The sequence below is a fragment of the Phyllostomus discolor genome, chromosome 3, assembly GCF_004126475.2.
Source record: "Phyllostomus discolor isolate MPI-MPIP mPhyDis1 chromosome 3, mPhyDis1.pri.v3, whole genome shotgun sequence".
Taxonomy (NCBI): Eukaryota; Metazoa; Chordata; class Mammalia; order Chiroptera; family Phyllostomidae; genus Phyllostomus; species Phyllostomus discolor.
This window is the reverse complement of record NC_040905.2, coordinates 177,100,223-177,121,938: the sequence shown is the minus strand read 5'-3', so window position 1 is coordinate 177,121,938 and position 21,716 is coordinate 177,100,223. Positions and strand designations below refer to the sequence as shown.

The window sequence follows — 21,716 nt, the reverse complement described above, 5'->3', positions numbered from 1 at the left end:
GACTGGAGGGACTGGGCATAAGTTGACATATGCTGATGGGTCTTGGATGGAGCACAGACTACCTAGAGTGTGGGGAAGGGTGTTGATGCTCTTCCAAAGAAGGCAAAAGAGCTGGTCCTTGTAGGCTACAACTTTCTGGGGATGTCTGATCCTGACTCTGTTCTTTATAGCATTTCTAAGAAAACTCTGGTCAGCAGTGACAGCTTCTTGATTGCAGCACTCAGTACTTGCATAATCTTTGTGATGTGTGTCAGAGAGAGACCTGTAATTGGAGGGATGTCCTTTGTCGGGCTCTTCCTAGGCCTGCAGTTCCTACTTCTGTTGACTTAACTTCAAGGCCTCAAGTTCATGACTACCTGCGAATTTCTTTTCTAGGATCTTCCCAATGGTTGTCACGAGCTCACGAGCTTCAGGAAGCTCACAACTCAAAAAGATATCTTCACTTTCAGCTGAGTCATGTTTCTGTGCAAAGGTTGACATGAACTTGGCAATTTGCTGGGGAGTTTCCAGCCCTTTGATTTTTCTCTTGGGATTGATCCACTGACAAAATTGCCTCATCTTTTTTCTGAAATAACTATCAGGAGGAAACTGTTCATCCTGTGACAGAGATGTGAAACTGCCCTCTAATTCTCTGTTCTTAATAGGGTGGCTCTTCTTTCCAGCTTTAGGTGTCCTTACACTTGAATCCTCACTTCCCCATTCTTTTGCTTTAGAGCCCATGGTTCTCAGTTCCTTTTCAGTTAGTGGAAAGTGGTTATCCTGACACCCCCATAAAACATGCTTGGAGACCTGGGACTCCTGCCTCAGCTCTGGGCTGATCCCACTGTCCTCAAAGTGGACATGAGGACCCTGGGAAGCTCCCATGTCCCCACTGGAGATGCCCTGGGATGGATTCAGTGAGGACGTGCAAAGCAAGCGATCTGAAGTAAACTCACCAAGGACCTGTTTTTTCGGGTTTAATATTTTAGAATCTTGGGGGTCTGATATTTTTGATAAGGGACATTCAGTGGTCAGGGTAGATTCTTCTTTACTCATATTGGCATTTATCATTTGGGGGCCTCCAAACTCCTGGGCTGTCAAGATGTCACAAGATGGTGATTTAAGAGCATGCAGCTCCTGGGCGTTGAATATCTCCCTAAACATGCTAGAGTTGCAAGAATGTTCTAAATTTTTCTCCACTGTCTTTTGGCTCTGAATCATTTCTGCTCTATCATTGGAATCCACATTCTCATACCTTGGCTCATGTCCAGCTCCAGCTTGCTTTCTGGGCATCTCTGGGCTGCATCTATTGTACAGTAAAGTCTTACTCTGACTCCCTTTGTCTATGGTGCTGTGTGTAAGAAGCTGAAAAGTCTGCCTGCCATGTAAAATTGTCTGGACATTCTCTGTAAGCTTATGTTCCATATCAGTGTGTGATATGTTCTGGACTCTCTGTCTTTCACTGTGTACATATGAGGAATCCAGAGGACAATCCAGGATGGAAACTGAATTTATTGTTCTCAGATTGTCTCCCTGAAAAGTTTTGGAAGTTCCCTCAAGAGGCTTGGAAACCTCAGCTTTGGCAACTACCGCAGAAATATGGGTGCCTGAGAAAGGGAATTGGGGAAGAGGCCATGTTTTGGCTTCTCTCAGTTTATATAATTTAATAGATTTGACAACCTTCAGTGGGAGGCCCCACCTCTGACTCACACGAAATCTTATAATATGGGTTTCGAGTGCCTGTTGCGTGCTGGAATCAAGAAAAGGAAGCTCCAGAGTGGTAATCTGGCAGTAGACTCTACCAATCATTGTGGTTTTTGAATGCATATTTTCCAAATTGGTCTGGTAACTCCCAGAAGAAAGCAATGTGTTGTCCTCAGCCAGCCATGAACGACACACACATATAGGGATCCTACCCTCAGTGATCTGCCAAGACTTCTTGCTCAAATGTAACCTAAGAATGATTTTCGTTTGATTCTGGTCTATGTCCTTCCTCAAGACATTTATTAATTCATTCCCCAAGTGACTTGTTGAGTGACATACGCAGTTATTTTTTATCCCTGAGGCAGCCCTGAGACCCTTCACTAGGTAGCATTCTGAGACCATTTGTGGGCTGTCTTCTGGGCTCTTCTCTAGGATATACCCAAGATTTCGCTTCACTTCCTCTCTTAGCTGACATTTGTGTGGATCCCCCTCACAGAAACTTCCTGGGAAACTCAGTTCACCCTTGCCTAGAGACTTACTACACTGCCCCTGAAGGTCAGAGAATTGTAAGTGAGCATGACTGCCTTTCTGTTGAGAGGTTTCTGTTAACTTATACTGAGGTGCCATCAGTGCTAAAGGCTCTACATTCCTACCGGCATGAGGGCACCAGGGTGGAATTAACCTCCTTGGAGCATAGAGCTGCAGTTTCTCCTGAGGCTCATTGGTGATACAGAAATGGCCAGGGAGGATAGAGGCTGGTGCATAGGCATGGGATGACTGGCTGACCAATGGAAGGTTGGGAGCTTGAGGACAAGTGGCCTCTTGTGATTTTTGGAGAACAGGGGCTGAATCCTGCAAACTTTCCTGTTGCTTCTGCAATGTGTGGCATTCCAGGTGTTGATTTTCACTCAAGATATTAGAGCCTGATTCATTCTGGGGTCTATGGATAGGCTCTACACAGTCTCTAATCTGGAACGGAGAAGGTGATTGGATTGGGAGTTGGGTTTGAAAGTGGGGTTGATGCTGCACCTGAGTGAAAGATTGTGGCTGGGGCTTATTTTGAGGCAAATGTTGAGAGTCTACATTGAGTAGAGGAAGGAGATGGAAATGAGGAAGTAGTGGAGATTCTTGTTGCTGCATTTTGACTGTAGATGCATTACAGATTCCATTGAATAGAACAAAACGGGTCTCTAGTGGGGAACTACTTCTAGAAACCAGAAGAGCAGCCACCAGGGACTCACTGTGCAAAGAGGGAGGACCCCAGAAGAGCTGGCTATATTTCTGCTGCAAGTTTTTCTCCAAAGTCTTGACATACAAGAGCTGCTGGCTATTACACAGCTGCTCTGGTTTGTCTTCAATGTTCCAGCCAGTCTGGGGGACTGTGGCATCCTGTGTATCAGGTGGTTGAGATGAATTCCCTGAAGACATCCGTTGGTATTCTGACCACATTTGTGTTGAAAATGGTCCCGCCTCACTTTTTTTCTTCTCTAAAATCTTTCTCTTTTTTACTTTACCCTCCAGGAGTGCCTGGATGTTAAGGCCTAGGAAAGAATGGCTACTGGCCTCCGTGTGCTTTGAAACAGAGTCTCCCCAGAGACAGGTCTCTGGTAGATGGAGGAAAACATGCTCTTGCTGAAAATGAGAGTGTGATAATGTGGGGAGAAACATGTTCTTGGCAAAAGTCTGCCAACAAGAAATGTTTGATATTAATAGGTTTGAAAGGTCAGAGTCTCTGAATATTGGGACATGACTGGACAATGGACCAGGACTTCCTGGAGATGAGTCCTCTGCAACAGGCTTCAATGAAGTGACAATTGATTTTGATTGAGTCACAGTGGAAGGGCAGTCTGGTGGTATTGAAACAGACAGCACCGGTGGGACATGTTGACAACCAAATGAATCAGTAGGCTTCATTGTTTCTGACAAACCTGGTAAGGAGTTGATAACTTGAGTAAGTGTGGGATCACTTGAGAAGATGGTATTCAGAAACAAAGTGGATTCTTGGTAGATAATAGAACCTGTTCTCTGAGTGTCATGGGGTGAGAGAGAGATATAGGCAAAGGGTTGGGGTGGGAAATGGCCTACTAGAAATTTGGATTCCAAGGTAGAAAAAGGTTCTGGTGGCAGAGTAACCCAGTGCTGAAGGTGAAACAAAGTCAGCTAAGGGGGTCATTGGATTAGGGGAGAAAATATGGAGTTGTGGTGGGAAAGGCTCAGTCAGAGGGATGGGGATTGGGTCTCTTGGTGGGACTACTGAGAAGGTAGGAGACAGAGAGGATAATGACTTAGTACCAGAAGCTGTGGAAGTCAAACTAGTAGCATCTTCCAGGGCCTCTGGGAACAGCAGCCGATTGACTTCAGCAGTTGCATTATTACACACCTCACAGGAGGGGTCTGGACATAACAGCTGACGGAAGCGGATGGTATCATGATGCTGGCCTAGGGGGCTGAAGGAGACAGGAGGTACAAAGCTGCAGCGAGAACTAGAAAAGACATAAGGGACCTTGGCAGGTCTGGCAAAGGTAGGGCCTCCAACTGCATATAATCCTTTCAATTTTCCTACTTCCTTGATCTCACACTATAACTTTTATTTCTCTCCCCAAGGCTTTCTCATGCTGACTCTGAGGATTTTCCCTTCCATGTCAATCCCATACTTCACTGAAACCTCACAAATTCATAGACTCTGCTTGAAAAAGGGGGATTACAGAAACAGGGTGGTAAAGCTTAGTCACCTTTGCAGAAGAGAAAGAACCTTCCTTGCCTCCTCTTCTTCGCTCTGGCAAGATTTCCAACCTGAGAAACCAGGGGAGTAATGAAGGTAGAAGCAAAGACATCTTATAGGAGGCTATTTAGAATGTTCTTTAGAGGTACATTTGGAAGATTGGATTTGAGAGCCCCAAAAATTAGAATACAAGGCCATATGTTCAGTGATAGTAACAAAGCTCAGATGTACATTGCTGTATCATTCACAAAGGGTTTTCACATGTATCATCACATATGAAATTCAAAACAACCTTTTGGGGAACATTGGTCAATAGCTATCTCAAAGAGAAATCTGAGTTCCAGAAAGTCAGAGTCCTTTTTAAGGTCAGTAGACAGCAGTTCTGACTCTCAACATCTCACATTAAGGGCAACACCCATTGCCCAGGTCCATCACTACTTCTTGTCCAAGGATTACAGAGCAGGGAATCTGAGAAGTGTCTCAGGTTTTGAGTGCCTTCTCATGAGCCTCTGTTTGGTAAGGCTGTTTTTTGAGAGGGACTATATCTAGTGACTAACATGCTCAGAGACCATGGACTTGGGACTTCATGGAAAGCAGAGAAATGGTCACCTGTGGAAAGTTCAGGCAAAATAGGTAGAACCTTACCTTTCAGTGCCCCACATTTTTTTTGCCTCTTGTCTTTGCCCTCATACTGGAAACAGAAAGAAAAGAATGAGAGGCTAAGATTCATTTCTTTCACTCTGCTCCATAGGATACTGAAACATCTATGATCCAAGAATAATATGACTATTTTCATTAACAGAACTTGCATTTTTATCTTTTATTGTTTTTTAAGGGGGATAAAATATTGTCAATTTTGTCTTCTTTGAAAAACTCAGAGGAAGATTGTGTCTGTGAGGTTTATACATGGTATTTTCAGTCAGAAATCCTCTGCTTAAGGAGCACATATATTCTGAGGTCAGCAGTCTCATGTATGCTCCCTCAGCTAAGGCGCTGTAACCTGGGACAGAGCTCAGACTCGACCCTCTGTCTGCTCAGGGGCGCTCAGAGGCTCAGCACTGTTCTCCTGATTAGCCCAGCACAAGGGAAAGCTTGGTCCAGTGACACCTGACATGGTAACGTGACTCTTGATGAAGTGCAGAGATCCTAAACTACCTAAACACAATTTAGAGCTACAGATATATTGTATTTGGTATTTTATCTGGAAACATGTCACCACACCCAGATAATCTGTGAAATCTTAATCTTCCATAAACCATTAAACACACTTAGTCTTTTCCCCTAGAAGAGTGATGTTCTCTATTCTCTTCTCAGACTTTCCATTTTAGGTGGCCCTCTGGCCCAAACAAACTAATTTATAAGTGTGGAAAGAGAAATGGGAAAATAAAGATTATTTTTTGCAGGGGAAACTTCTGGGTCCAGCTCCCATATTTAAAGAGCTTAGGAGTCACTTCTCCAGTTTATAGAAGCAAAAATCTGAAAAATGGAAAAGCAATGACTTTTCTTGGAGCCACCAGAGAATTGAAGGGCAAACCACTGCTTGAAATTTTCACAGAAGGTAAATACAGAGAATTGTAGTCAAGATCAACTTACCTGGAGCAGAAGCCTTTGAGCCATAAACTGGTAAGAACACATAAAAGACATATGGACAAATTGCTGAAGGATGCATGTGGGCTAGCATGAGAGTGAGGAACTCATAGAGTCGCTATCTTAGAGGGGGCCGAACTATTTATGAATTTTGCCTCCAAGAATTCCTTTAGGTTCTCACAGTGAAAAGCCATAAAAAAACTCTCATGTTTTTGGCCAAGCCATGGGGTGAGGTGAAAGATAACCATTCTGAACCATTTTGAAATACTCCCTGAGTGTTATACACCACAGAAGCCTCCTAAGTTGGGAAGGAGACCATCAGAACCTTATCTTACATAGGAGAAGGAAAATTATTCAAACTGGGCCTCCCATAAACTCCGTCTCATCTAAAGAGTAAAAAGTCGAAGGTGCGGGGGGAGGTTAACAACACTTGTGGACATCACAACCCAGGTATAGAAACACAGTAAAGGACTGAGATTTAATCATATGTACTCCCACAAGACCTTACAACCACATAAACAGAGCTCCAGGAGAGTTACAGGGGATCATAGCTGAAAGTGCTGCAAAGCATAGGCTCTACTTAAGGAGATTTGGGAAACCTAAAGATACCACAGGAGACAAAATAAAAAAACTAAAGTAAATGGAAGCCCCTCACATATACAGCTACAGTAAATATTAAATACTGTCAACACCTATACAGAAAACATAACACTTCATGCTAATGGTCTATTTACTCCAGTTCCTGTAACCCAAAACATCATATCTGGCTTCCATCAAAAAATTACAAGTCATGCTAAATCAAGAAAAAGCACTTTGAACAAACAAAGCAAGTATCAGATGCCCATTTAGTTGTGACACAGATTTGGTAATTATCATATGTGGAACTATTATTGATATGTTAAGGGTCCTAATGGAAAAAATAGACAATGCACAAAAAGGTGAGGAATATAAGCAGAGAGAGGGAAGCTCTAATAATCAAAAGGTAATATTCAAATCCAAAAATGTTATAACAGAAACAAAAAATATGTTTCATTGGCTCATCTTTAGATTGCATATGTGCAAGAAAAGAATAAGTGAGCTCAAATACATATTAATCAAAAAAATGTGTAAACTAAAATTAAAAGAAAAGTAATTTTAAAAAATGTTAAAACCCAGAATAACCAGAAACTCTGAGTTTCAAAATGTATAATATACAGGTAACTGGAATATCAGAAGGTGAAAAAAAAGAGACGGAAAAAGTATTTGCAGTAAAAATGGTCAAGAATTTTCCAAAACTAATGACAGATTAACTAACCATGGACTATGGAGGCTCAGAGGACATCAAGCAGGATAAATACTTAAAATGAAGTCTATACCTGCACATTTCATATTTAAACTCTAGAAAACTTGAAGACAGAATTTTGAAAGAATGAGAAAAATAAGCATGAATATAAGAATTATGGACTTCTTTCCTGGCTGGCATAGCTCAGTGGATTGAGTGCGGGCTGTGAACCAAAGTGTCGCAGGTTTGATTCCCAGTCAGAGTACATGCCTGGGTTGCAGGCCATGACCCCCAGCAACCGCACATTGATGTTTCTCTCTCTTTCTCCCTCCATTCCCTCTCTAAAAATAAATAAATAAAAATCTTAAAAAAAAGAATTAAAAAAAAGAATTATGGGCTTCTCATTAACCACACAAGAAAGAAGAGAGTGAAGTAAAATATTTAGTGTTGAAAGGAGAAAAAGTACCAACCTAGAATTTTAGTTCTGGTTAAATTATACTTTCAAAGTGAAGGAGGAAAAAGAAAACTACTGCTGATAGACAAAACTGAGAAAATTCAGCCACAGCAGATTGGACCTGCAGTAAATGTTAAAAGATCTTCAGGGACAAGGCAAATGATAACTTGGATCTATATAGGAAAGAAAGAGAAGGAATAAATGAGGATAAAATAAAACTTTTATTTGTATTATTCTCAATTCACCTAAAAGTAATAAAAACAATGTATTGGAGCATTATAGTTCATGAATAAGTGATGTGAATGACAGCAATGTTGCAGAGAAAGGAGGGAGGAACTGAGGGCTGTTGTAAGGTGCTTGCATTACCTGTGAAGTGATGTAGTATTGTATAAAAGTGGACTTAGCTTTTTTGTACATGTATATTAAAAACTCTAGGGCAACTATTAAAATATTTGTTAAAGAAGAAAAATTGATACACTAAGGCAGAAAATAGAATCTTAAAATGTTTGTTTAAGACAAGAAAAGGTAGCAAAAGAGGGAAAGAAAAAAGATTTGATGAAAAGTAAACAGTTACAGGTATGGTAGATATTAATGCAAATATATGAAAGAAATCAGTAAATCTGAATGTTCTAAATTCACCAATTAAAAGTTAGAGACTGTCCATAGATTAAAAAGAAAAAATAACATTATATTTTGTCTACAAAACATCCACTGTAAATACAAAGAGACACATAGATTAAAAGTAAAGGGAAAGAGAAAAATGTACCATGCTAACACTAACCAAAAAAAAAACAGGAGTAACTATATTATTTTCAAGAAAATCAGACTTTGAATCAAGGAAAATTATCAGGAATAAAGAGAGGCATTACATAACAACAAGGGGTCAATTTCTCAAGCTGCCACAACAATCCTTAACATTTAACAACAAAGTGTCAAAATAGATGAAGAAAACATTCATAGAACTCAAGTAGAACAGCCGATGAATCTCCTGTTATTGGAGACTTCAACACCCCTCTACTAGAAAGGAACAGATTCAGCAGGCAACAAATCAGTAAGAATACTGCTGACCTGAACAGTGCCGTCAATCATCTTACCTAATTGATATTTACAAAAACTTCATCCAAAAACAGAATTCACATTCTGCTCAAGCACACATGAAACATTCACCAAGATATACTGTACATATTCAGTGCCATAAAACACACTATAACAAATAAAAAAGTCATACAAAGTATGTTTTTAGACTGTAATGGAATTAAAACTAGAAATCAATTATAGATAGATAGCTGGGAAAAATCCCAAAATGTCTAGAGATTAAACAACATACTACAAACTAATGGGTCAAGAAAGAAGGCTCAAAAGAAAAAGAACTTTAAACTAAGTGAAAATAAAAAGTACAATAAAGCTTGTGAGATGTAGCTGAAGCAGTATGTAGAGAAAAACTGGTAACTTTACACATTATATTTGGAAAGGTTTAATATTTACCTGATTGATGTCTCTCTGTTTCCGAAATACTGGGAAACACAGATTGATTTTTAGGTAGCACAGTGACAGAAAGAGCAGACCTATCGCACACAGGAAGGCAAGGATGGGAATAACTAAGAAGTGGAGCTGAAGTTCAGCCATGACGCAGTAAGGCTCCTCAGACAGAGGTTTGCACCATTGAAAGTGATTTGATGCCTCAGGCAGCTGGACATTGAGACCACATTCTAGACTCAAATTCCAGGCTTACATCACAGAACTTGAGCACAGACACCAAAGGTTCTTGAAAATGGGGGAGGGGACAACTAAGGGAAGATGAACTCACAACCCATCCCACCATTATCCAGCCCAGTAGACCTGTTCATCCCTACAGGGCCCTTTCAATCCCTCCAACTTAACTTACAACTCCACCCATTCACCATACTATATATTTACCTTAGTGAAATTTTCTATTTGTTCTGAGATAGTACTCGAGACCTTTTTTATTGTCTGGTGATCTCCCTTTGGACCTGACACGACCTTGGAAAGTCTGCTGTGTCCAGGAATTTATACCTCCAAGATCTATTCTGTCCTTATGTATAATGTGTTTTTACCTGTATAAAACCAGAAATGTATTCAGTGGCAACTCCCATATCACCCTAAAGAATCCACATTCACCAAAAAGCATGAGAGACCAGAGTAGCCTGTACCAACAAACAAAAACCATGAAAAAGAGACAAGATATGGCAAACCCAGGGACCCATGGCACATAACTTTAAAATCTTTACTAATCCTTTTTATCCCAATATCTCCTTTAAGCTATTCAGCCCCTTCCAGCCATACATTCTCTCTCTGCTCTTCCCTTTTTTTTTCTTCTATCTGCCAAATCCCTTCATTCCCTGCAAAACTTTAATTTCTTCATTTTACAGAGCAGTTGTATTGGCCCACTACCTGTAGGACCAAACAAGCCTTCATTTAAGGAGTGGGCTTCTCCTTGGCATCACTTAATGAGCGCAACTCATTAGAAATACATTTTTGAGCCCTGGCTGGCGTAGCTCAGTGGATTGAGCACAGGCTGGGAACCAAAGTGTCCCAGGTTCGATTCCCAGCCAGGGTATATTCCTGGGTTGCAGGCCATAACCCCCAGCAACTGCACATTGATGCCTCTCTCTCTCTCTCTCTCTCTCTCTTCCCTCCCTAAAAATAAATAAATAAAATCTTTTAAAAAAGACTGATTAAAGTTTAAAAAAAAAAAGAAATACATTTTTGTGTTTCTTGAATCACACCTATGGTTACTTCTTCCATGAAAAGTTTATGATTCTTTTTTCCCAATTTACTTTCTCACTGTGTACCAAAATTCCTATTGGTATCTCTATACCTTTTAAAACAATAATGTATTTTTTCTTGATGGTGTTTATCTTTCTATGCCATTTAATAATTATAACTCCTTCAGCTTATTTAGACATAAATTACTGAAATGAAGCCTACTGTGTCAACTCTTTACTTTGCTTGCCTGCATCCCCTTTCTGAGTCTTGGCCCCAGACACCCAATTCTTTTCCTCCCATGTGGGGAAGTTTTGCCAGTAATGGCAGTTCCATTCTTTGTGTATCTTCTCCCGCATCCATGTCTTCACCATTGTCTCCCCCAGAAAAGCAGGGTACATTTCGAGCTTCACCCCTTTCCCATATCCTTCCTTGACTGATGAAGTGTCTCCATTCATAAAAACCCCTCCACACATCTTTGCATCTTTGCTATTTTTTAAATACCAAGTCTGGTCCTGTATCTATGGTTCTTAGGACTCACAACTACAAAAACATCCTTTAGAGGTGTCCAACCTTTGGGTGTCTCTGGGCTACACTGGAAGAAGAAGAGTTGTCTTGGGCCACACATCAAATATATTATGACACATAATCACAAAAAATTATCATAATGTTTTAAGTAAATTTATGATTTTCTGTTGGGCTGCATGCACAGCCATCCTGGGCTACATGCAGTCTGTGGGTCACAGGTTGGACACCCCTAATTAAACCCCACCAAGAAATTTCCATGTGAGAAGGCATTATAAAATAGCACATAGAATATACTCTTCAAAAAGGCCTTGTCCTAAAAAGGCTGAGAAACTTCTCCAGATTAAAGGAGAATAAAGGCACATGATGCCCTGGCTGGCATAGCTCAGTGGATTGAGTGTGGGCTGTGAACCAGGTATTGCAGGTTCGATTCCCAGTCAGGGCACATGCCTAGGTTGCAGGCCATGACCCCCAGCAACCGCACATTGATGTTTCACTCTCTCTCTCTCTCCCCCCCCCTAAAAATAAATAAATAAAATCTTTTTTAAAAAAGGCACATGACAACTAAAAGCAGTACATGATTCTAGACAGAATCTTGAATGTTTTTGTAAAAAAACGAAAAAACATACACAAAGGACTTTACTCAATAAATTGACAAAAATAGAATAAGAATGGAAATTAGTTAAAAGTTTTATGCCAAATGTTAGATTTACCAAAGGGAATAACTACTATATGTAAGAAACTCTGCTTTTTCTTAAAAAATACACAGTGAAATATTCAAGAAGAAAATACATGATGCATGAGACATATTCCAAAACATTCAGGTATGTATGCATAGTTGTCACTAATGTATATGTGAGTGTGTTCATATACAGAGAAATGTGAGGGAGGGAGGAGGCAGAAACAGAGAGGATAGTAAGTAGGTCAAAATGTTTGTAGGTAAATCTAGACAAAGGGTTTATGGTTGTACCATCCATGTAACTTTTCCACAAGTTTATCTACAAATAAATACATTTTTTAAAGATTTTATTTATGTTTGAAGGGGGAAGGGAGGGAGATAGAGAGAGAGAAACATCAATGTGCGGTTGCTAGGGGTCATGGCCTGCAACCCAGGAATGTACCCTGGCTGGGAATCAAATGTGTGACACTTTGGTTCGCAAGCCTGTGCTCAATCCACTAAGCTACACCAGCCAGGGCTAAATACATTTTTTAAGTGGACCATGGACTGTTGTCTTGAATTTTACCTGAAGTTTGAGATTTCTGCCTTTGATTCCCAAAGCCAACCACCACAACCATACCCAGACCCCAGAAGTATGCAATGCCAACTTCACAACAGTTGTCTCAGGTCCTGTCCCAGGCAAAAAACCTAGAATCCTCTGCACATTTGAAGCATGCTAACATTTTAACAAAATACTGAAGAGCACCCCATGCCCTCCCACAAAAGTGATTTAAAAAATAATATACAACATAAACCATAAAAAATTTTCAAGATGTTTACTGCATGGAACCCCTAATTTCTTTGTTTTTTTTTTTCTTTTTTTAAAGGTTTATTTTATTCTCATTCAAGACAGAGGAGAAAAGGGAGAGAGAGAAACATGGATGTGAGAGAACACTGCTCACCCATCGGCTGCCTCCTGCACACCCATCATCTGCCTTCTGCAACCGGCAATGGGACTGGAGACCTTTCAGCTACAGGGCAACAATTCAACCCATCCAACCAATTCAGCTACACTGGCCAGGGCCCTATTTCTTTCTTATCTGGTGCCACCAGGTCATTTGTCTTCTGGGTGTTCGTGGAGTGAATGAGTTTGCCAGCACTTCCTTTGCTCTGCTACTTTCTTAACTCTCTCGCGTGGACTTCCATCTTCTAGAAATGAGTTGACATATTTTGTACTATCCTTTCCCCTTCTTGTCATTCTCAAGATACATTCATTTTAAACCTTTTACTTATTTTAACAGCTCTATTGAAATTATAGTTCACATACCATACAATTCACCCATTTTTAGTATATTCAGATAGGTACACTGCAGTAAATTTTAAAATATTTTCATAACTTCAAAAAGAAACCTTATAATCTTTAGTTATTATCCCTCTCCACCCTTTCCCCCAGCCCTAAGAAACCATTAATCTACTATGTCCATGTAGATTTCTCTATCTGAATATTTTTTATATATGGGCATTTGTAATTAACCTTTTCACCTTATTGTATTGTAAAAATAGGATGCATTGTATATGCCAAATTACAATTGTGAAAGTTGGAAGAGATGCATGGAAAATATATTGTTCTATCTGTTCTTGTGCATGTTTAAACATTTCTTTGTAAAAAAGCTTTAAAAAATAAAAGATGTTATGTAACTCATAAGGAACTGGGAGGGGCAAAAGGATACCTGGCCAGGGTGTATCAGTCCATTAAGACTAGAATTTAGCTATCTCTCAATATGGAGATTTCAGGAAGTTTTTGTTTTGTTCTGTTTTTGTGGTTGGGGAGGAAACCTCTTTCCATGTAGCAGAACAGAAAATGGAAAGGAAGATGTGAAAGTATTTTTTTATGTGGTTTGTTGTTGAGTTCCCATCTCATCACAGAGGGCTTCTAGCTCCTCTGTGAACAGTGGTCCAGCACATCATTTGAACAAGTGAAGACAGACTCAGTTTTAGGAAAGTAAGATTGGAAACAGAGCACTGCACAGCATAGCCTTGAAGAGGTAGCTTTGGGGAGAGAATGGGTGAAGGAAACAGAAACCTAAGCTCCGTTTGTTTGTTCACATGTTAAGAACGGGATGTTTTGTGGAATGAATTAATGATTTCCAGGTAGTTCTGGAGCTCCAGTAGAATCAATTGGGATATTTCATCCAATAAAATAAAATCCAGATCAGTTACTTATAGGAAGATACTTCTGGAAAAATACAGAGTTGAAATTTTGCCAAATAGGAAGTACCAAAGAGGGACTAGAAGGGATCCATTAGTAATGGAACTTTTAAAAAGTTAGCTACCTGATAGACCATCAAGTGTACATGATAAGAAAGGGAAACAAGAGCATAATGAATTGACAGAGTAAGAGGGAAAAATGAATGACCTGAAGTAGAAAAATTATAAAGAGGCATATATGCTGGAAAGATAAAGGATGAGGCCAAAGGGTGGAAGGTCGGACTATTACTCCAGATGGCAAAGGTATTCCTGGCAATAAGCTCTACAGTGGGGCAGTAACTGCACTGGTAACTGCATTGGAGTGGAAGTAAAGGACCCCAAGATGAGATGATACAGGAACTGGGAGGCTGTTATTGGCTGTTCGATCCATGTTGTTGTTACAGCCTTCCATTGCTTGCTCACCTCTACCTTCAGCTCCATTTCACCTTTTTTCATCCTTCCCAGAGCTTTCACAAAATCTGCATTTTTTTTTTGTTACCCCAAGCTTCCAACCTCACAGGGTCAATGGCATAACTCTGGGCAAAAGAAAGATACATGTGTGGCGGTGAGTGAGGATTGTGGTGAACATCTGTTGTTTTGTTTTGTTTTGTTTTTTTGTTGTTTTTTCTTGACATTCAAGATTCATAAAGCTTACTGGAAAACTACCTCAAGTGCTCTCTTGGACAGTTGGCCCATTTTTGTCTCCCAGTCTGTACAAGTGGAGCTGCCTTCTCTCCAAATCTTTATGGCAAGAGTGGGTATGAGTACCAGTTTGGCCAAAAAGAGCATTCCCTGGAAGTCCATGGTGAGACCCCAAACATCTTTAATCCTGGTGCATAGTCTAGAACTCACCTCTGGTTCATGAGCTGTAGGTGTCCTGGGAGAGATCATCTATAGCTCCACAAAAGCTATAAATACCAAAGGTGACATCTTCATCCTGATAAATGACCTATACACACTAAAGGAAAGACCTTGTATATTTCCATCTGCATGGATGGAAGGCACCAAGATCACCTTCCCCAAAGACAGGGATGCCATGCCTGATGACATCCCTGCAAATATTGCTTCAGTCCTCAAGAAGCAGCCTCATGACTTTTTGATGTTAGACATCAGTATGCTTTGCAGAGCTCTGACCAGCCTTAGGCAGGTGGGGCTTAGATCAGATTGAGGAATCTGGGAGCAGGAAAGGTCACAGTGTGGGGATGATGAGGCATAAACCTTTGTTCGACTAGTAAGGTCATTCCCCTCTTCATTTGTTTTTACTTTCTTGCTTAGTCTAATGCATCTTTTCCTCCCTTTCAGTTTTATTTTACCATGGGAGGTAGGTGGCTGACTGGTTAACATTTCTCTCACTGATAGCTGAGTGGTTTTGCTCAGGAAAAAAAAAAAAGAAGTCATCAATCAATGTGAAAAAATACCCAGAGAATGGAACCACTTCCCCAAGGTGAATTTCCAGTAGGGATACATCAGTGTCAAGGTTAAAGTATGCATTCCCAACCTATTATCATGACCCATGAACATATTTTTTGAGCAGCAGGTATGCTGTTCCTAGAACCTACCCCAACTAGTTCAGGATTCCCTGCAGCAATATCCCTCCAAACCCTTCCATTGAGGATTCACCCACCTGTGAGAGCCTATGATCAGACTTCTAAACAACAATTAAGGTACCGTTTCTTCTTCACTTATATTTCCTAAAAAATATGCCTTCCTTGGTATTCTTCAGATATAGAAGGCCTGTCTTCTCTACTATTAAAGAGGATAGTAACTATTCTCTGAGAGGGGAGGTGTGGACTGCTATACATGTTTATTAGGGCTAAGCTACAAGGTAGGTGACAGAGTTCATCTCCTCTAAGTTCACTGAGGAGGAAAAGGGTTTTTAAGGAAAGGGGGGACATGGGAACATGATATTTGTCAATAAAATCTCCAGGGTGATTGGTCCCTTGAAAGCCAAAGGAAGCAATCAGCAAAAGCTGAACTACCTCCTTTCCCTGCTAAGCACAAGCCCTGAGAAACCCAAATCCCATATACCCAACATGGTACACAGAAAAGACATCACTGTTACTAGTGAAACATTTATTGAGGAAAATCAGTATCTCCACAAGAAAGGAATTATTTGGGGGTGGAAAACTTTTTCCCCTGGAAATTCTGCAGCATTATTTTGTCTAATGGTAGAGATGGATCTCTGAACACAGGATCTTCAGCAGTGGTGAGTGCGACAGGAGACCCCTGGCAGCTTGAGGCCTGCAGGTGGGGCTTGGATGGGACACAATCCCACTGCAGCACACAGATTGGGGGTGCTTCTGACACAGTGGTCCTTCAATGCCACAAATTTCTGAGGTTGTCTGTCCCTGTCTCTAAAGACAGGTTATTCATGGCAGGTCTTCATATTTGTCACTTCACAGGAGGGAGCCCTGGAGTTGAAAGGATGCCCCTGGACAGACTCTGGCCAGGCCAACACTGCTGCCTTCTGCTGAGCTTTCCCAAACTTCACTGCGGAGGGAAGCAGCTCTTGAGGACAGATGGTATTTATTGCCTGCTGATGGCCCAGTTTCTCCCCTAGAAACTTCCTAACGTCTATCATGAGTTTCTGAGTGTTTGGAGTACCAGTAAAGGCAGCTCTACTCTTAACTGGGGCTGCCCTTTTCCTGGTAGTCTTCTTGCTTCCTGCATTTCATCCCAGGATATAGCCATTGAAAAAAAGTGGTTCATTTCATTTCATTTCAGAAAAGGCTTTCAAAATGAGACTGTCCCTTCAGAGATAAGGTCTGAGGACACTTGCTCCCACATGTCTCCTCTAATGCCACATCCCGAGTAGAAAGTCTCTTCCTTCTAGGTTGGCATGTTCCCAACCCTGCATCCCCTCCACCAAGCTCTTCTGATTTAGAGCCTGTGGGGCTCACCTTCTTTGCAGCTGTTGGGAACTTCTTACCCTGGCACAAGCTTAATACCTGCTCAGGGACCCAAGGCTCCTGCCGCTGCTCCATACTGACTCCGTCCTCCAGATGGACATACAGCACCTGGGAAGCTCCTGTGTCCACACTGGAGGCACCCTGAGCATGTGTCAGGGAGGCTTCAGAAGTCAGGCTGAGCCATGTGACACATCAGTGGGTTGACCTTGGGCCTGGCTATGCTTCCTGTTCGCCTATTTAGACTTTGACTCAGCAGTTAAGCTCTTCTTTTAACAGTTGATGGTTTAGGATTTTGGAGAACTGATAATCTTTGCTGGGGGGCATTGCAATGGTCACAGTTAGTTGATCCTTTACTATCATTCACATTCTTTGGGAGATTCTCAACCTGACAGTTGTCAAAACATCATTAGATTTGGATTAAACAGCATTGATCTCCTCAGCCATGACTGTCTCCCTGGACACACTGGGTTTGGAAACAGGTTCTGATTTCTTCTCCATCTCTTTGCTCTGACTTATTTCTACTTTAGACCTGTAATTATTACTTTGATCCTTTGGCACATGTCTGGCCAGGCTTGCCTTGTGGGCAGCTTTGGGGGTTAAATGTTGGCTATTGGAGAATGTCTCTGACTTACTCTGCCAGTGATGCTGTTTGTGACAGGCAGGAGTGTCTTTCTGGCATCCCTAATCTCTGAACCTCCTCCACAAGCTTGTGGTGCATACAAGAGGGTGATTGTCTCAGGGTCCCCTGTCCTTCCTTGCCCACAAACTTAAGACATGCTTAGGGAGCCAAGGCTCCTGCCACTGCTCCATACTGACTCTTCGGTCCTCCAGATCGACATGCATCTGGGAAGCTCCCATGTCCACACTGGAGGCACCATGAGCTTGAGTCAGGGAAGCTTTGGAAATCAAGCAGTCTGAATTATGGGGACATGTCAGTGTGTTGGCCTTGGGCCTAGCTATGGTCCCTGCTCTCCTATTTAGACTTCAAGTCAGCCATAATTGCTTCTTAAGTTCTGATGATTTAGAATTTTGGAGAACTGATATTTTTGTTGAGAGGGGTGGGGGTTGTTCAGTGGTCACAGTAGTTACTTCTTTACCCTCAATCACATTTATTTTTTGAGAGGCTCCCAGCTTGCTGGTTGTAAAGAAGTCACTAGTTTTGGATTAGAGCATAAAGCTCCTTACCCCTGGTCATGTTTGCCATGGAAGCAGGTTCTGGTTGTAATTTTGCTCTGTTGTATTCCTGCTCTGTCACTGGAATCCATGCTCTTATCCTTTGGCTCATATTTGGCTGCAATTGCTTTGTGGGCAGCTGTGGGGGTGAATGTTGGCTACTAGAGAATGTCTCTAACTTGTGTTGCAAATGATGCTATTTGTCACAAGCAGGAGAGTCTGTGTGGTATCCCCAATTCACTGAATCTCCTCTGCAAGCCAGTGGTGGATATCAGAGGGTGATTATCTCAGGGTCCCCTGTCCTTCGCTGCTCCAAAATGAGGTGGCGGGCAGAGAATAATTCAGGACATCTGCTGAAATTGCTGTTACCACTTAGTCTTTTTGAAGAGATTTAGGGCTTCCTCTCGTGGGCATGAAGCCCCCAGTTTTGGGTCCACCTCAGCAATCACGTTGTTTGAGAAGCATGAGTTGGAACCAAACATAAAATGGGAGGAAGTATCTTTCAATTTAAAGATCTCTATGGATGCAAGGACCTTGGCAGAAAGACCCCACAACAACTTCACAGGAATTTAGTAATATGGGCTTCCAGCATCCGCTGTGCACTGGACTCAGGGTAGGAAAGCTCCTGGGATGTAGTCAGGCAGCAGTCCCCACCCACTGATGGTGGCAAATTTGTTTTATTTTGGTTTGGGATTTCACAAACACTGCTTGATAGTGTGCCATGAACTCTGCACAGTTGCAGGGACACGATTCTCACTGATTTCCTCAAATTTCTTGCTCAAATGTACTTTCAGAGCATTTTCTAGTTTCCTCTGACTTAGACTCTGCCCTAACAGACTCATCATGGAACTGCATGGGTCTTTCTCAGAGTCATACTCTACATCCTTATCTGAGGAAAAGGTAGAAGGCAATGGGTCTTTTGCATGAGCTTTCTGACAGGAAAAGTTTGAAGTTGACAGTCTTGGATGCTCAGTACCTTGCAGGACCTGAGTGGACAATGCACCAGTACCATCTGGAGATGAGTTCTCCAGAGCAGGCTTTGAGGAGATGTAAACTGACTTAGGTTGAATCACAGTTGAACTGCAGTCTGGTCGTGGTGAAACAGGCAAGGTTGGTGGTACCTGGTTATAACTAACTGATCCTGTGGGATTCACTGTCTGGACCAAGTCTGGTGTGGGGCTGATGTGTTGGGTAATGGAGGAGTCAAGAAAGATGGTATTCAGGGTCAGAGGGGTTTCCACAGTCTGACTATCATGTGGTGGCAGAGAGGGAAAGTCAAGGGTGTGAGGTGTGGAATGTTTCACTGACATTTCAGACACCAAGGAAGGAAAAGGCGCTGGTGGCAGAGATTGAACCGGTGGTGACGGTGATGGAAAATCACCTAATGGAGTCACTGGGTTAGGGGAGACAATGGAGGGGCGTGGTGGGAAAGGCTCTGGCAGAGGAGGTGGTATTAGGTCTCCTGGAGGGACTGCTGAGAAGGCAGGAAACTCAGTGAATGAAGGCTCAGTCACAGGAGCTATGGAAGCCAGTGGGGGCACAGAGAGAGCAGCATCCTCCTGGGCCAGTGAGAACAGCAGCTGATCCATCTCAGTGGTTGCATTATTGCACACCTCACAAGAAGGGTCTGGACATAACAGCTGACGGAAGCGGGTGGAATCATGATGCTGGCCAAGGGGGCTGCAGGAGACAGGAGGTACAAAGCTGCAGCCAGGACCAGAACAAGGAAAGGAGGACCTACTTGCCTATGGGGGTGGGGCCACCTGAAGCCTGCTGCCCCTTCACATTACCCCACATCCATGACTTCACAATGCACTCAATACCACTCACCCAAGGACTTCATTCACATCCCCATTCCTATGGAAACCCACTCCCATGGCTATGGAAGGCTGCACTGAATCCCTGAAATTGCATAGAACACGCTAAAGTGTATCAGAAAAAATGGGAAAAGACAAGTTACCTTTTAAGGAAGGAAATCAGCACCTTTTTCTCCTCTTGTTCCCTCTTATAGTATCTCCGACCTGGGAAACCAGGAAAGTAGGTTATATGGGACGAAAGTAGAAGCACAGGTATTACAGAGGAGTCCCTTTATGGGAGGCCATTGGCATATTAGACTCTGAAAGCCCCATGACTCAGTAAACGAAGTCAAATGGTCAATGATGTTAAAACAGTTCCCTTGTGTGTGTTGCTTCATTAATAAACTCTTTTTACTAACATTGTCTCATTTGATGCTGAAAACCACTCTGTGAAGCAGAGAGGTCACTAGTTACACCAAAGAGGAATCTGATCATCCTGAAGTCAAAGAACTTTCTCAAAGTCAGAAGATACAAGTCCTGAGTCTTGACATCTATTGGGCAACACCCATTGCCCAGGTCCATCACTACTTCATACCCAGAGATGGCAGAGCAGGGAATCTGAGGAGAGACTCAGGTTCCGACTGTCTTCCCATGAATGAGCCTCTCCCCTGAGGGCTCTGTTTCCTGAGAGGAACTGTGTCTAGTAACTGACAGAGGTCATGGGCCTGGTACCTCACGGAAAGGAGAGAAAGGGTCACCCTTGGGGAGCTCAGGTGGAATAGGCAGTACCTTACCTCTCCGAATGCCACCTCTCCTTCTCCACTTGGCTCTGATCTGGCACCGAGAACAAAAGAAGATGGGTTGAGACTCATTTCTGTGATTTCTCTCCCTAGGAAACTCAGACATTAATTATCCAAATATTAAATGACTAATTAATGGAACTTTGTGTTCCTTATTTATATCAATTTTTAAAGATATAACATGTTTGAAGTGTCTTCTTTGAAAAACTGAAAGAAAGATTGTGTCTATGAGATTCACACTTGATACTCTCAGACAGAAGTCCTCTGTTCAAAGAAGGCATAGAATCTGAGGCCAACAGTCACACATATGCTCCCTCAGGTAGGACCCTGTAACCTGGAACAGAGCTCAGGCTCCAGCCTCTGCTCAGAGGCTCTCAGAAGCTCAGCACGGCTCTCCTGATCAGCCCAGTACAAGGGAAGGCCATCTAGTGAGGCTTGACATGGGAATATGACTCCTGGCTAAGTGTTAGAGAACTCGGATCTTCTACAGAGATCCCAAGCTCAAAATAACTCAACCCAGAACCAAGAAATCACTGTTTGGGGTTTTATTCAGAAATGTTCCAGCACACCCAGATGGTGCGTGAGCCTCAGATAGTAACCTGAGTCCTCCCTGAACCCCTAGCCCTGCCTGGTGTCTCCCCTTAGAAGAGTGATCCTCACGCATACCATCTTAGGTGTCTCTCTGACCCAGCTAAACCCATGTATAAATGCGGGGCTAGAAATAGAAACAACAATAAAGAATCTCTTTGGGGGCTCTCCCAGGGTTTTTTACCTTTTGTGTGGGTTCACTTTCCCAGAAGGTTGATATGTTCACCAGGAAATAAAAGAAGAGGAGGAGAAACCACAGCACAGAGATGTAAATTAGGGTGTGGTTATAATCTAAAGATTCTGAGAAGCTCAGATAAAGCTCTGAGAGGCTATTCAGAAACTGGCTGAATGTCATTTTCTGAATGGCAAAGCTGCCTGAGGCAACTGAGCTCTGAGAGGGCAGACTCCTGACTTTATTGCCAGGCCTGGCATCACTGAACATTGAGGAGTCACAAAGGGTTTCTGAGGGTGGGGGAGGGCACACTTTCAAGAGAATGTGTCTATGGTCCCTCCTGCATCAACCAGTGCAAAAGGTCCCTCCACCTATCTTGGCATTCTAGGTTCCTCTGCTCTACCCTGCCATGCCATT

At 42.2% G+C, this 21,716-nt stretch overlaps 1 protein-coding gene across 1 annotated transcript; it reads right to left on the bottom strand.

Moving 5' to 3' along the window:
* Positions 1-312: 312 nt before the first annotated feature.
* LOC114512789 (spermatogenesis-associated protein 31D1-like) lies at positions 313-20,611 on the bottom strand. The gene is given in 8 exon segments (XM_036020121.1): positions 313-3,814; positions 3,816-4,130; positions 4,416-4,528; positions 5,999-6,025; positions 16,762-16,911; positions 17,587-17,666; positions 18,647-19,688; positions 20,534-20,611. Coding segments are annotated over 8 exon segments (5,307 nt in total).
* Between the last annotated feature and the right edge of the window lie 1,105 nt (positions 20,612-21,716).